Source organism: Camelus dromedarius, chromosome 2 (genome assembly GCF_036321535.1).
Source record: "Camelus dromedarius isolate mCamDro1 chromosome 2, mCamDro1.pat, whole genome shotgun sequence".
NCBI classification, from domain to species: Eukaryota; Metazoa; Chordata; class Mammalia; order Artiodactyla; family Camelidae; genus Camelus; species Camelus dromedarius.
In genome coordinates, this window is record NC_087437.1 from 74,860,196 (window position 1) to 74,872,795 (window position 12,600).

The 12,600-nt window shown below is 36.9% G+C and overlaps 1 protein-coding gene across 1 annotated transcript in view; it reads left to right on the forward strand.

The window, feature by feature from the left end:
* Positions 1-12,600, forward strand: part of MORC1 (MORC family CW-type zinc finger 1) — a 144,174-nt gene that overhangs the window by 12,376 nt on the left and 119,198 nt on the right. The window contains 4 exon segments of the mRNA XM_064495638.1: positions 2,425-2,515; positions 3,182-3,290; positions 8,743-8,902; positions 10,677-10,782. Coding sequence (XP_064351708.1) covers positions 2,425-2,515; positions 3,182-3,290; positions 8,743-8,902; positions 10,677-10,782 — 466 coding nt within the window.

Genomic DNA, 12,600 nt, shown 5'->3' on the forward strand with positions numbered 1-12,600 from the left:
GTTTTGGTAGATTTATACACCAATGAAACCACTACCACAATCAAGACAGATAACATTTCCATCACACCTCTCCTTGTTTTTATTGGTTTGTATTTTTCCTCTGCATGTTGAGAGATTTAGTTGCTTCAATTGAATGTTCTCATCATAATGAAAACATCTACAATTCATTGCATGATTTACCTTGTTATCTTCAAGGCTAGCAGAAAGGCAACACATAGTAGGTGCATAATACTGTGTCCCGTGGAATTGAGATGTTATTCCCTCAGATAAGGGATTTGCATTAATTGGGATAGCTTATCCCTGAATTCTTATAACATTTGTGTATGTCCCACAAGCCAGAGATTTTGACCACTAGATTTAACAAATGATGAGGGAGTTCAAGTAATTTGGAAAGAATGATTGTTGGTGCTGATAGAAGCTAAGAATACAAAGTAAAACACTTTTCTTCTTCCAAGTCTCAAAGACCTCCTTGGTCTAATAGTCAGAATATTTGTGGTGTATTTTAAGGTAGTTCCTCAAAAGAAGCAGCAGCTTCTTTATATGGGTCCTCAAACAAAATGATCAAAACACAGACAACTGACAAATACTGTGATCCTCAGAAGAAACTCACACTTCAGTTGACATATACAGTTATATTTTGAAAAGTCCCACTAGTGTTGAGAGAGCATTTCTTTATTCACATTGGAACTCAAGTAATAAGTTGGAAGAGTTTTTCTGATGACTGGAAATAGAAAATATCTGTTGCCTACCTTGAGCTCCATAAATCTTGACCTGTAGAAGATGACTGCAGTGATTTCCAAACTCTTTTCACTTCCAGTCTTGCCCGATTATAGTGCATTCCGCATGCAGCAATCCTGAGTGGGTTTTTTCTTTTAGTAGATCATATTGATGCTGCTGCTTTAAACTCTTAGTGGTTTTCCATTAGAATTAAATTCATACTCCCCAGTAACACTTCTTGCATGATTTGGCCTCTGTCCACCTCTTTGACCTTTTGTCGTCCTGCTCATGCCTTTGCTTATGGCACTCCAGCTGCACCTGGCTGGCTCTTCATCGTTTGAATCTCACCTCGTATGACACCTTATGAAAGAGGCCTTCCCTGATCATTCTGTCTGTGGGCCACACTCCTGTTACTTCTCTATCATGTTACCCTAGTTTTGTTTCCGTCACTTAATTCTCTCAGAAATGATCTTGTTTGTCTATTTCTTTCAGTCTATTTCTCCAACCATGACATAAAGTTATTGAGGGCGGGGGTAATGTCTGTCCTATCCAATGTTCCATCCCTGTGCCCAGAACTCTGTCCACCATACATGAGAGTGTGTGTGGTGTGTGATGAAAACCATGGGATTTGGTCTTTTGCAACTCTGGCTTATAGCTCTGTGGGTAGCATTTATCAATGTGACCTTGGGCAGGTTACATAAATTCCTAAAACTTCAATTTCCTTATCTGTAACATGCATATAATAATGGTATCTTCCTTATAGCCTTGTAGGTTTGTTATAAATATTTAATAGTCAGTGCAGATGAAGTATATGATATAATACCTGGCACATACTGAACAGTAAGTGGTAGCTAGTATTATCATTATAGACACCTTCATCTAATACCCAACCCTTAATAAGAACATGTGATAAAAGGTCCAGTCAGTTTCAGACAAGCAGACTATCTTTACACACCCTATGCCAAGTTCCACTGAACTCTAGCCTGTCTTCACCCAGACTGACGCAGGGTCCTGAAGGCAATTCTGGAGTGTGTATTCCAGGAGGCCAATTAGGAGACCCATTTCTATATTTCCCTGTTTCCTGGAGCATTTCTGTTTCTTAGAGGTATGTATATTCTGAAGTTCAGAGGATTCTTCTCTAGAATTCCAAAATGTCCTCAAGAGATCAGAAGACTACTTCTCAAAGTCTGAAATAAGTAGCCCTTCTTCCCCAGTGAGCAGCAGACCAGAAGCCATTCTACTCTTCTCAGTCTCACATGGGGCTGGATAAGAGACAAAACCATAGAAATTACTAATGGTACAAATGATTATAGCACCTTTAATTTATTAGCATTTATCAAATGACGTGTGTTATTCAAGGTTAACACATCATCTCATTTAATTCATTTCATTCATCTTCATCAACAACTCTGGGATGTAAGTGTTAGTAGTTCGCCTTTAGGGACGAGGATATTAAGGCTCAGAGTTTTAAACTCTACTTACCCAGGGTCACATGGCTGGGTCTGTCTGACCTCCTTCAATATATTACCGTTAAGATCCTGCTCAGAGATTATTGAGCCTAAGAAGGATCTTCATCTCTGGGCTGACCCAAAAGGTGTCAGTTTGTCCCAATGTCCTGAAATATGTATGACATCCTGACAGCTGGACTTCTGGCCAGTGTGAGTGACTTATCAGTCCTAACCACTTAGATGTCTTTGTCAATTATAGAGGAAGCTTCAGATATCATTTACTTTGGAACATCCAAGAAACGGTTATCGACCTTGAAGTTTATTGGGCAATATGGCAATGGTCTTAAAAGGTGAGACTTTTTTTTCTTTTAATTCATATATTATTGATGTGGATTATTGAGGGAATAATATTTAGATAAAGGAAATCTTACAGAGAATGATCTAAGTTTGTAAAGATTAAGAAATAATATAAACTTGAGAGTCCTACCTTGTTTTAGAATTTTCATACCCATAACTGACTTAAATCTTCACAATATTTTTCAATTTAAATCTCAAGTAGGTGATGAATCTTTTTTTCAGGGATTGCTGAAGTAGCACCCCTGTACCTTGGAGCTTCATTGTATTTTTGTGTTCTGTTGTTTCTCAAGCATACCACAGTGTAGGTGTTATGTGTCCGCAGCATATTTTATTAGTCCACCTCCATAAAAGGTGAGGACATGAGGCCACTAACACGTGTGTAACACCTGCCAGGGACAAGATGATTGTTCTTTGCTTGAGCCCTAGCACCTTATCTTCAGTAGTCACATCCCAAGCAAGAGTGTGGCGCTATATTAGTTCAAATCCTGCTTGGCTTTGAGGAAAAAAATCATACTTGTACTCTCTTGGTTTTTGGTTAGCAAAACATTGGAGTTCTTTCTAGGAAAAGAACAACCCATTGTAGTACACAGTATCATGCCTGCCTGTTCCTTCTTTCTGCTGTTTGAGGTGTAAACCATTGTTTTTGATTTTTAATATAGTGGATCCATGAGGATTGGAAAAGACTTTATTCTTTTTACAAAAAAGGAGGAAACGATGACCTGTGTGTTTTTTTCTCAGACATTCTGTGAAAGAGAAGGTCTGAATGAGGTAAGGGTTGAGATTTTCCTTTGGTTCCCATGGTAATGGGGTTGTTTTCATTTACCATCTCAGGAGATAAAGTCTATCATAGGTTCTTTCTGATTATGATTTAGAAAGTTAAGCAGGATACAAGATTAACATACGGAAATCAGTTGCATTTCTTTACGCTAACAATGAAATATCAGAAAAGGAGAGTAAACAAACAATCCCTTTTAAAATTGCATCCAAAAAAATAAAATACTTAGGAATAAATCTGACCAAAGAAGTAAAAGACTTACACATGGAGAACTACAAAACATTGACTAAGGAAATTAAAGATGACTTAAAGAAATTGAAAGATGTCTCATGTTCTTGGTTTGGAAGAATTGATATTGTTAAAATGGCTGAAGCAATCTACAGATTTAATGTGATCCCTGTCAAATTACCCAGGGCATTTTTCACAGAACTAGAACAAATAATCCTAAAATTTATATGGAATCACAAAAGACCCAGAATTGCCAAAGCAATACTGAAGAAAAAGAATGAAGCTGGAGGAATAACCCTCCTAAACTTCAGACACTACTCCAGAGCTACAATGATCAAAACAGCATTATGTTGATACAAAAACAGATATATGGATCAATGGAACAGAATAGAGGGCCCAGAAATAAACCCACAGACTTTTGGTCAATTAATCTTTGACAAAGGAAGCAAGAATATCCAATGGAACAAAAACAGTCTCTTCAGCAAATGGTGTTGGGAAAACTGGACAGCTACATATAAATCAGTGAAGTTAGAATACTCCCTCACACCATACACAAAAATAAACTCAAAATGGCTTAAAGACTTAAACATAAGACAAGACACTATAAACCTCTTAGAAAAAAAAATAGGCAAAACATTATCTAACATAAGTCTTAGCGATGTTCTCCTAGGGCAGTCTACCTAGGCAACAGAAATAAAAGAAAAAATAAACAAATGGGACCTAATTAAATTTATAAGCTTTTCACATCAAAGGAAACTAAAAAATAAAACAAAAAGACAATCTACAGAATGGAAAAAAATATTTGCAAAAGGTGAGACTGACAGGGCTTAATTTATAGAATATATAAACAGCTTATACAACTTAACAATAAAAAAAAAAAACAGCTCAATCCAAAAATGGGCAGAAGACCTAAACAAGCAATTCTCCATTGAAGATGTGCAAATGGCCAATAGGCACATGAAAATATGCTCAATATTGCTAATTATCAGAGAAATGCAAATCAAGTCTACAGTGTGGTATCATCTCACACCAGTCAGAATGGCCGTCATTCAAAAACCCACAAACAATAAATGCTGGAGAGGGTGTGGAGAAAAGGGAACCTTCCTACACTGTTTGTGGGAATGTAGTTTGATACAGCCCTTATGGAAAACAGCATCGAGATTCCTCAAAAAACTAAAAATAGACTAACCATATGATCCAGTAGTCCCACTTCTGGGTAGGTGTATATCTGAAGGGAACTTTAGTTTGAAAAGATACATGCACCCCAGTGTTTCTAGCAGCACCATTTACAATAGCCAAGACATGGAGACAACCTAAATGTCCATCGACAGAAGACTGGATAAAGAAGTTGTGGTATATTTATACAATGGAATACTACTCGGCCATAAAAAAGAATAAAATAATGCAATTTGCAGCAAGATGGGTGGACCTGGAGATTGTCATTCTAAGTGAAGTAAGCCAGAAAGTGAAAGAAAAATACCACATGGTATCACTCATGTGCAACCTAAAAAAAAGCCAAATGAACTTGTTTACAAAGCAGAAACAGACTCACAGACATAGAAAACAAACTTACGGGGAGGGGAGTGGGAAAGGATAAATTGGGAGTTCAAGATTTGGAGATACTAACTACTATATATAAAATAGGTAAACAACAAGTTTATACTGTATAGCACAGGGAACTATATTCAATGTCTTATAGTAATCTATAAATAACATGAAGACGAATATATGTGTATGTATGACTGAACTATTACGTTGTACACTAGAAATTGACACAACATTGTAAACAGACTGTACTTCAATTTAAAAAAAGAAATTTAAGAATATATATATGTATTTGGGAAATGGAGAGAGGGTGGCTGCCCATCCTGGGGTCATTAGAATCTTGTCCTATTGATCTTTTCTTGAGTAAGTTTTTAACTCCTAGGCAGTTTTCAGAACTTTATTATCCAGGTACACAAATCTTCAGGATAAGAGGCTCCCTTTGGCACAATGAGCTTTTTGGAAGAAGCCTACAAAACAATTACTCTACTTGTCCAAAAATAGATGATCATTTTTAAAATAAATAGAATACTGGATTCACAATACTTGGAATATGACATCTAAAGAAATTGAATGCAAAACATACTTAAAACTATAACTCTAACTCTCATAATTTCAACTCCATTTGCTGACCCAGAGACATTTTATTAATCTGCAGTGTTTGAGTTTTACTATTATGAACATCAGTTATAATTCAGTATAGCAAATGCATGTTGAGGCATCGCTATTGGCCCAGCACTGGATAGACCCAGCTAGAAAGCAGAAGAAAACTGTCTGACTGTCAAAGTGTTCTCAGTCTTGTCACAAAATAAGGCAGACAAGTGTGAATTTGATAAATAACAAAGCAAGGGTGTTTAAAAAGCATGCTGTTCAGTGAGTATGTATTCCTGCTGTTACAGAACTATCCAAAGCAATGATGTGGATAGAGAGATTAGAGAACCTTGAGTGGTCAATGAGGGTTTTTATGGAGAGGGTACAATTTACAACTGTAAAGGCAGGTATGTGGTGAGAAATGGCATTTGGCAAGTGTCAGACTGGGAGATGATTGTGGGTTTGGAGGGATAGTATGGAAATTGCCCAGCAGGAAGCCGTCATGTCCACTGGCAGTCCTGGCTTGGGGCTGGAGCAGTCTGTAGGCAGTAGAGAGTAGCTGAGTGGGATTCTGACATGAGGAGGAGCCATACTTTAAGCATTTACATTATGTCTCTTGTATGTAAAGGGCATGGAGGGAAGTTGGGTCACAGCCGAGGTTATAGCTTTCCTAAAATGGGCCATTCTCTTTTTTTAAACTAAAACCAGCAACCCCTTCCCATTTCCACTTATACAGAGGCAATCTCCTTCAACAGTATTTTGATATTTTCCTGCAAATCTCTATGTAACATGCTTGTATTGCTACTTCTTGACTTGATGTAGGCATTATTTGTTAACCTCCCACTAGAAAACAGGAGGGTTTACCTATTTCTTTTCCTTTCCTCCTATCACACATACCCACCCTTCCAATTCTCCACTCTCAACATAGTTCGACTGTAATTTTGGTTATGCCAGTTTTCAGTGTTTATGTTACGAGACTGTATGAACACTATGCACAGTTAGGCTGTCTCATGAACTATCATTTTTTCCCTTTCCTGCACCACTTTTAATTAATAATTAATAATTGCTTAGTGTTCTGTGTGCTTATCTCTGCCTGCGTGTGTGCTGGTTTTATATGCCTTTATCACTATGTTAACCCCAATCTCAAGCTGCCATTTTGTCAGTCCCACCTTCTTGAAGAGCTCTGCTTTGGAATTTTCTCAGGCGTTGCCCCTCACACTCCTGCTTTCCAAAGCTGGCATTCATCTGTCATCCTGGGATCTGCCCTGCCACCCTCCTGGCGATTCTCTTCACCTCTCTTCTGTGTCACATTTCAAATTTCTTTCCTTGCTTGCTCCCTCTTCTTGTTGTGACACATCTTCCATTTGCTTTCTCAGCAAGAGGGCATGAGAGAGAAAATATTTTGAGACTTCACATGCAGGGAACTGTTTTTATCGTACCCACTTAATGATAGTTTGGCTTGGTATTTTTTTCTTAGAATTAATTTTCTTTCAGGATTTTGAAGGCATTGCTCCATTATCTTCTAATTTCTAGTGTCATTATTTAAAAAGCTTGAAGACATAGAGAACAAACTTATGGTTACCAGGGGTTAAAGGGAATGGGGAGGGATAAATCAGAAGCCTAAAAATTGCACCTCTTGGGGAGTGATGGAAATGTTAGCTGTCTTGATTGGTGGTTTCATAGGTGTATACATCTATCGAAATTCATCAAAGTGTACATCTGAAATATGTGTAGTTTACTGTACAGAAAGCATATCACAATAAAGGTGTAAAAAGATAAAAATAAGTTATTTGAAGCCATTTTAATTCCCAAGTCTTCTGTGTGACCCATTCTTTTTTTTTTTTTTTTTTTTGAAGATCTTTGTTCTTATCTTTTCTCTTTTGCTTTCTGTCCTTTATAGTTTTTGTTTTGTTTTCTTGGAGATTTTTCTAACATTTCTTCCAACCCTTTCATAGAAAAATTTTCCTATAATCATATTATTTATTTCTAAGGAATATTTAAATTTTCTCATTATTCCTTTTTAAAGATACATAGTTCTTGTTTCATGGATACAGTATTGCTTCTTAGAGCTCTGAAGATATCAACTATGATTGATTTTTTCCCCCTGAAATTTTCATCTTTCTCTTACGGTTTTTGTTACCACTGACTTGCTTGTTTGTGCTTGTTTATTTGGTCTGAATCACATTAGAGGCTTTTCTTAGATGGCTTTTAATCCTCAGTACTTTGAAGATCAGTCCAATAAAATGTCAGTTGAAAGCTCTGGGAGTGTAGTGTGGGTGGGGCTTGGCAGCCATGAGTGCCACAATAATGTGATCTAGATGGCCTGTTTTTTTTGGAAATCCTCAGTGTCTTTCCTTCTGGGCTGGTCAGCTATCTCAAAAAAGACCCCTACAGTCTTCTGCCTGAAGGCCTAGCTGACTGACAGCTTCCTGGCAACCAAATGAGAGAAGAGGTCTGGGGTTCTCAGCATCCAACAAGTATACTTTTATATAATCCCCCTAATTTCAGTATGTCCCTAGCCAACTGTGCATGATTTGTCCTCTAATCCAGAAAAGCATTTTCCCACTCTTTCCAGAGCATAGACATCCCGTCCCAGTGGAGGTGGGGGAGGAGCTATTGCCAGATGGGGCTCTCTCTTCCTTTTACCCACCTCCAGAGTTAATTCATGCCATCAACCTCTGAGCCTTTGAGGAGACTGAGTTGTAAATCAGGCTGGTTCTTCTCTTTTCTGGCATGGGCTTCAGACTGGTTTTCTTGGATGTGCTGTCATATGCTTTTCAGCTTCTAAAATGTCGATACCATTGCTCCCTCTGCCATTCAACCTATAGCTCAGTAGGGAGCTGAAGTAGACTCCATCTGTCTGCATGTTCTGCAGTAGAGCATTTTAGAATAAAATTTGGAGTATACATATTTGTTACTCGTCTTCTCCTTGTAAAACTAGAATGTGGGGGAAGGGGAATAAACTTTAACTTTGTGTTTTATAATTCGGCTGGATGGTAAATGAACAGAATTAGGATCAGACAGAAGAATGATGGTTTTCATTTGTGTATTTCATAGTAAATTGATGTGCATTTTTTTAAATAGGTTGTGGTTCCAATACCTTCATGGTTAACAAGAACCAAAGAATCTGTCACAGATGATCCTCAAAAGTTCTCAACAGAACTGTCTATAATTTATGAGTACTCTCCGTTTAAAACCGAAGCTGAATTGATGCAGCAATTTGATGTGATCTACGGGAAGTGTGGTAAGATCATCAAAACTCTGAAATTTTGATGGAAGTATTTGTTTTCAGTGTCTTATGAAAGACTCAATGTTTTCATATTTTTTCTATTTATAATATCACATGGGATATCATATGGGGTGGTTATTTGTCTTATTTATGTAACTTTTGTCTTAGGCGAATCCAAACAGGAATCACTGTTAAGTCCCTGACACTTGGAGAAAGGTGTGTACTTGTATAAGCTTGGTGAAGCTGGATGGGAAGAGGGTGATACAGTCCCTGCATGAGACAGCAAAGTCTGGAGGTGTTTACTGCAGCATCCAAGATTAGATGATCCCAGGGTTTATAAGACTGTTAGCAATTTATAAAGTAACCAGTTCAGACTTCTGTGCCAGTCTTTCTTCAGACTTCTACAACTTTTCTTATCTAGAAACAAAAAGAATCCTACTCTAGAGAAAGCTATTTGCATTCTGCTTTTTGTAATAGTTATTGGCAGAATTCTGTTATGTTTATAGTAAAATTGTTTTATGTTATGTTGTCTAGTAAAATTCTGAGAAACTTTGTTTCTAACTTGGTCTATGTTACCTTCAGAATTTCTTCTCTAATTTGTTTAAAAGGGAAGTTTTCTGTTATTGTTTTCCCTTTGTCATAGAGGGAAAAATATTGGCAGCTAAGTAAATATTCATTTCATTAATATCCACATGGCATACTTTAAAGACAGTTAATGTAATCTCTTAGCTGCCTTCCAATTGTGAAATGCTCATATAAGTAGTAACAAAGAGTCTAGTACTTCCTGAATACTTTTCTAAATGCTTTGTAAAAGTTAACTCATTTAATCTGTAAAACAACTCTATGTGGTAGGTACCTCATGAGCTCCATTGTGTAGACTAGAAAACTTAGGTTCAGAGAAGTTAAGAAACTTATCTGAGGCCATTATGCTAGCAAATGATTGATCCCAGATTTAGACACAGGCATTTAGGTTCCCAAATCCAAGTCCAAATCCTCAGTCACTCCACTGTTCTCCCTTCTGTTTTAGTATTACCAAAAAAATTATAATTGGTTGTTCTTTTAATTTCTCTGACGTTGCTATTTGTCCTTATATTATAATCAACATCATAAAGAATTTGGACTTCTTTGTTTACTTTGCATTAGAGCAGAGGTCAGCAAACTAGGGCCTGCAGGTCAAATCCTGCCCCATACCTGTTTTTGTAAATAAATTTTTATTGGATCATGGCCACATCATTCATTTATGTATTCGCTACGGCAGCTTTCATGTTACAACTGTGGAGTTGAGTTGTGAGTAGTTGTGAGAGGCCTGAAAGGCCTGAAATATTCATTATCTGGCCCTTTACAGAGTTTACCAACACCTGTTTTAGGGCCTAAAAGCAATACTTCATATTTACACAAATTTAAAAAACTCATCTTTGTTCTTATGGGCATTGATTTCGGTTCTGCCAATGAGAGCTTTACCTATAATACAAATTTGGCTCAGGCTTCTAACAGTTTTTATAATGCAAATTATGAAACCAGTGCCAAAGTTTAAGAATCCACATTGAAATATATAATGAATTGAGTAGTAAAAAGAAGCACTATACTGTAGAAACTCAACACTCCTTGGCACAGAGTAGAATTTGCTGTAAGACGTATATTTTGGAACTTATCCAAGCATACTATTTACTGAAGTACAAAAGGAAATTCGGTCTATGGCAGGCTTAATTCCACAGATGAGACAATAGCACCATGACTAATACTTAGTGTAGTTAAATATTGACAAGTCAAACATCTACTTTTCCACTAGGAACTTTGCTGGTTGTTTATAACTTGAAGCTTCTGCTTAGTGGAGAGCCTGAGTTGGATGTTAAAACTGACAAGGAAGATATACTGATGGCGGGAGCTCTTGAGGAGTGAGTAATTTGTGCCTTTGGCAGAATGTGTCTCAATGGCAGTGAGCTGGAGTTAGGAGCCCTGCATCCTGGTTCCAGGTCTGGGGCCACTGGGCCTTAGCACTGGGATAATTCATTTTACCTCAGTTAGAGATGAAGTGAGCTAGGCTAGACCACTGAGTCCCAAATCTGGCTGTGCCTCTGAGTGACCTGGACAGCTCCCTGAGAAGTATAGAATCCTGTCTTGTCTCAGATCTACTGAGTCAGAATCTCTAGATATCAAGCCTAGAAATCAGTTTTTCGTATGTTCGCTGGGTGATGCAGAGGTGCCAGCATGGGTGTGGACCACTGGAACATAAGACATCTAAGGTTCTCTAATTCCCAGACTCCTATTTTATGAGTGTTAAAACTGAGGAAAAAAACACAAGTTCATTGTTCATTACAGATCATTAAAAAAAAAAGACATATTATATGGCGTGAAGCAAAAAGGAATACGACTGAATGGCAATTCACAATGGCCTTATGAACCACATACTTGCAGTTTATAAAGAAATAAATGAACACATTCATTTTTCTTGGTTACTGGGGATCTGTAGGAAGTAGAATGAGAAAGCACTAGGGGGCATGGTGAAAAAGTGTGGTGAAATAATGGCACGGTGACCAAACTGAGATTTCCCTAAAGTAACTTTGTATTTAAAACTTACTAGTTTAAGCCTGTAGTCTCTTAGTGTCAAAATGCTAGAGCTAGGGGGAATTTTAAAGGAATTTAATTCAATCTGATTATTTTATGAACCAGGGTTGTTCAATAGAAATATAATGAGAGCCACAAATATAAAACTCATATGTCATCTTAAATTTTCTAGTAGCTACATTAAGAAAAGTAAAAAGAAACAGGCAAAATTTCTAATTTTAATAATGTTTTTGTTTAATCTGGTACACAAAAATATTATAATTTCAGTATGCAAAATATTGAGACATTTTACATTCATTGTTTTCCATCTAAATATTTGAAATCCAGTGTGTGTTTTATGCATATAGCACACATCATGTGCGCCTGTGGCCGGTAGCTACCATACTGGGCAGTGCAGCTTTAGACTAAGAGATTAAGAACCAAGTAAACACATCATCTTGGAGAACTTTTTCTTTTGCCTTTGAAGTGCAATTTTGAAAGTCCTTTCCCCAGTTAGAAAATTTAACATTTGATAACACAGTTTTAGATTATCTTTTCTATTTTTTTCTAATTTATAATTTTTTCTCATTTTGTTCTAACATGTAGAATTCTTAATTTACACAGAAATGAAGGTCTTTTGTGTGTTTTTTTTTTTTTTTCTCTTGGAAAAAAAAATTCAGCCTAATTACTGTTCTGCAAATGCTGGGAACCCTTTTGCCAACATTAACATGCCAATATCAGAAAGGAGGTCCAGAGCTTTTACTGGCACCTCCATTACTGTCTCCTCCTTTTCCCGCTGGCCCTGCCTTTCTGCTTAACAGCTGGTTCCAAAACCGATGTCTCATACTATTTAAAAGCTTTGAGCTCACATTTCAAACAGTTATCTGTCAGAGAGCCTTGGCATTTCAACACTAGCATCAGGAAACAAATTATTAGAGAAATAATTTGACAGCTATTCTTTGGAAAAATTCTTACTGTTTTCAGATTGTTTCATGGAACCAGAAGCCTCTTAAGCCATTTAGAAAATTAATTACAAAATAAAGAAAATGGATCAGACACAACATATACAATTAAACTTCGGAACATTGACCACATTGGACTTTTTTGTTTGATTTTCAATTAACAATTTCATACTTTAATCACAAGAAAAGTTTTCTAAAGACAAGAAT